The sequence below is a fragment of the Camponotus floridanus genome, unplaced genomic scaffold (assembly GCF_003227725.1).
Source record: "Camponotus floridanus strain SB8 unplaced genomic scaffold, Cflo_v7.5 scaffold142, whole genome shotgun sequence".
NCBI lineage: Eukaryota > Metazoa > Arthropoda > Insecta > Hymenoptera > Formicidae > Camponotus > Camponotus floridanus.
The window spans coordinates 148,298-150,491 of NW_020229262.1; the positions used below are offsets into that span (position 1 = coordinate 148,298).

Consider the following 2,194-nt stretch of genomic DNA (forward strand, 5'->3'; position numbering starts at 1 on the left):
TTTTGAGATTTCGTTGTTACGTCTCGATCGTAACTTCTCACGTATTTATTTGTTACGCAATTGTAACTTCTCTCTATTTCTTTTTCAGGGCAACCTGCCAAGCCGGCTATACCCTAGGACGCCGAGAGACTAAGAATCTTTTGCGCTTCTTTCAGGAGAGGGATTGACGATGGGAAATAGATTAGGTGCGTTGAACCTGACCCAATTTATCCTTTTTGATCTGTTTTCTTTTATTAGTTTACTTCCTTAGAGCTTTACAAATTCTTTATTATTGTTATTATTGTTATTATTTGACAGTTGTAGATAGTGTATATCGTTATACGTATAGATGTGTGTATGTAGTTAATGTTCTTCTCTATAGCATTTCTAAGGCGATATCTAGATATGGTTATTATTCGCGGTTGTTGAAGAAATTATCTCGCTGCAAGTATTCGTAGATCTCGATAAAATCTTCGTCTGTTAGTCCTGCGAGGGGTTGGATACTGCTTGGTAAGACTAGGTCCTCTGGTTCCGGGTAGAAATTTGGTTCAGGGGGATCCAGAACTTGACCTGGGTTGGATGGACCAGCCTCAGTTTCTGTGCTTTGTTCTATGGGTCTTCGTTCTTCCGGTATGGAAGGAAGATCTTCCGGTGTCCTGACCGGCGAGTAGCTGGGATTAGATGAATCCTGGATGGGGGAGTAATTGGGCGATGGCGGCCTGGCTCTGGGCTGTTGTTCCTCTTGAAGAACCGCTGGAGGGTTTCGGGGAGGACGATAAGGGTATGCGCGGGAGGGCGCGAAACTACGCACTGGAGAGTACCTTGTTACTCTGCTTGTTAAGTCGTTCTCGTCGGCAAACAACTGACGAGCTGTAGGGAGCCTAAGTACCGACCGGGAGGCACGCCTGCGGCGTATACCCGCGGCACGGAGGGGAATTTCGCGTCCAACGGAAGAAGTTCGGCGGGGGTTAACCATCTACCGAGGGAATACGACTATTTAGTATGTTTGATGCGATTGATTTAACACAAAAGGGGTTTACTTACGATGATGCGTAGAAAGGTACCTGTTAAGATGAATGGTTTTATAAGGTAAATGTAGTCACAGCAAGGTGGTTCATAGAGTTAAGACGAATAATACGGCTTAACGGATTATTATGAGATAAACGAATGTAGATTATGATAGTATATCTCACTCGTTCTCATATCATGGTTGAAACGTTCGGCTATATACAGTTCATTGGGGTACAGCAATTAATGATTTATTTAATATATTTTGAATTTTTCAGGGGCATGCGGTTGCACCGAGAGGTCCGGAGATTCAGGGGGGTACAGACAAGGGTACGGGTAAGAGCGGCTGGCTTACTTCAGATAAGTATAAAATTCATAAAATGTTTTCGATAGTTAACTTGTAAGCCAGTGCATTAATTCTATTATTTCGACAGATCCTCTAGGAGCGAGTCTTAGATTCTGAGTCTAGTATCGATGTGCAAGACGTCACGTCACAGCGGCACAGGATCCACGGAGAAATTCTTTCAGAGAAGCTCTCCGTGAAAGCGGCAGAGGAGTAGAATTTGCTACTCAATGCACATCGAGTGACTAACTCGAACGACGCTACACTCTAGGATACGCTTCGAGCGTTCTCAGAGGGTCGGTTGAAATTTAAATATTCAACTCGAAAGAAAAATTTAAAGTCTGTATACGGACAGGTAGGATTCGGGGAAAATTGTCGTACAACGGATGATAATTTATCTAGCATATACTGAATTTCCAGGAGCATGCGGCTGCACCGAGAGGTCTGGAGATTCAAGGATACAGACGAGGATACGGGTGGAAGCGGCTGGCTTACTTCAGATAAGTATAAAATTCATAAAATGTTTTGATAGTTAACTTGTAAGCCAGTGCATAAATTCTATTATTTCGACAGATCCTCTAGGAGCGAGTCTTAGATTCTGAGTCTAGTATCGATGTGCAAGACGTCACGTCACAGCGGCACAGGATCCACGGAGAAATTCTTTCAGAGAAGCTCTCCGTGAAAGCGGCAGAGGAGTAGAATTTGCTACTCAATGCACATCGAGTGACTAACTCGAACGACGCTACACTCTAGGATACGCTTCGAGCGTTCTCAGAGGATCGGTTGAAATTTAAATAATTCAACTCGAAAGAAAAATTTAAAGTCTGTATACGGACAGGTAAGATTCTGGGAAAATTGTCAATA

At 43.3% G+C, this 2,194-nt stretch overlaps 1 protein-coding gene across 1 annotated transcript; it reads right to left on the reverse strand.

Annotated features, from left to right (window-relative positions):
* Positions 1 to 386: 386 nt before the first annotated feature.
* LOC112637205 (proline-rich extensin-like protein EPR1) lies at positions 387 to 1,086 on the reverse strand. Its single transcript, XM_025406421.1, has 2 exons — positions 1,024 to 1,086; positions 387 to 955 (listed from the first exon to the last, which is right to left on the reverse strand). The coding sequence occupies exon 2, from the start codon at positions 953 to 955 to the stop codon at positions 392 to 394; it is 564 nt and encodes a 187-aa protein (XP_025262206.1). The 5' UTR covers positions 1,024 to 1,086; the 3' UTR covers positions 387 to 391.
* Positions 1,087 to 2,194: the final 1,108 nt, after the last annotated feature.

Coding starts and splice junctions, on each gene's coding strand:
- LOC112637205 (XM_025406421.1), bottom strand. CDS start 955: ATGGTTAACCCCCGCCGAACTTCTTCCGTTGGACGCGAAATTCCCCTC.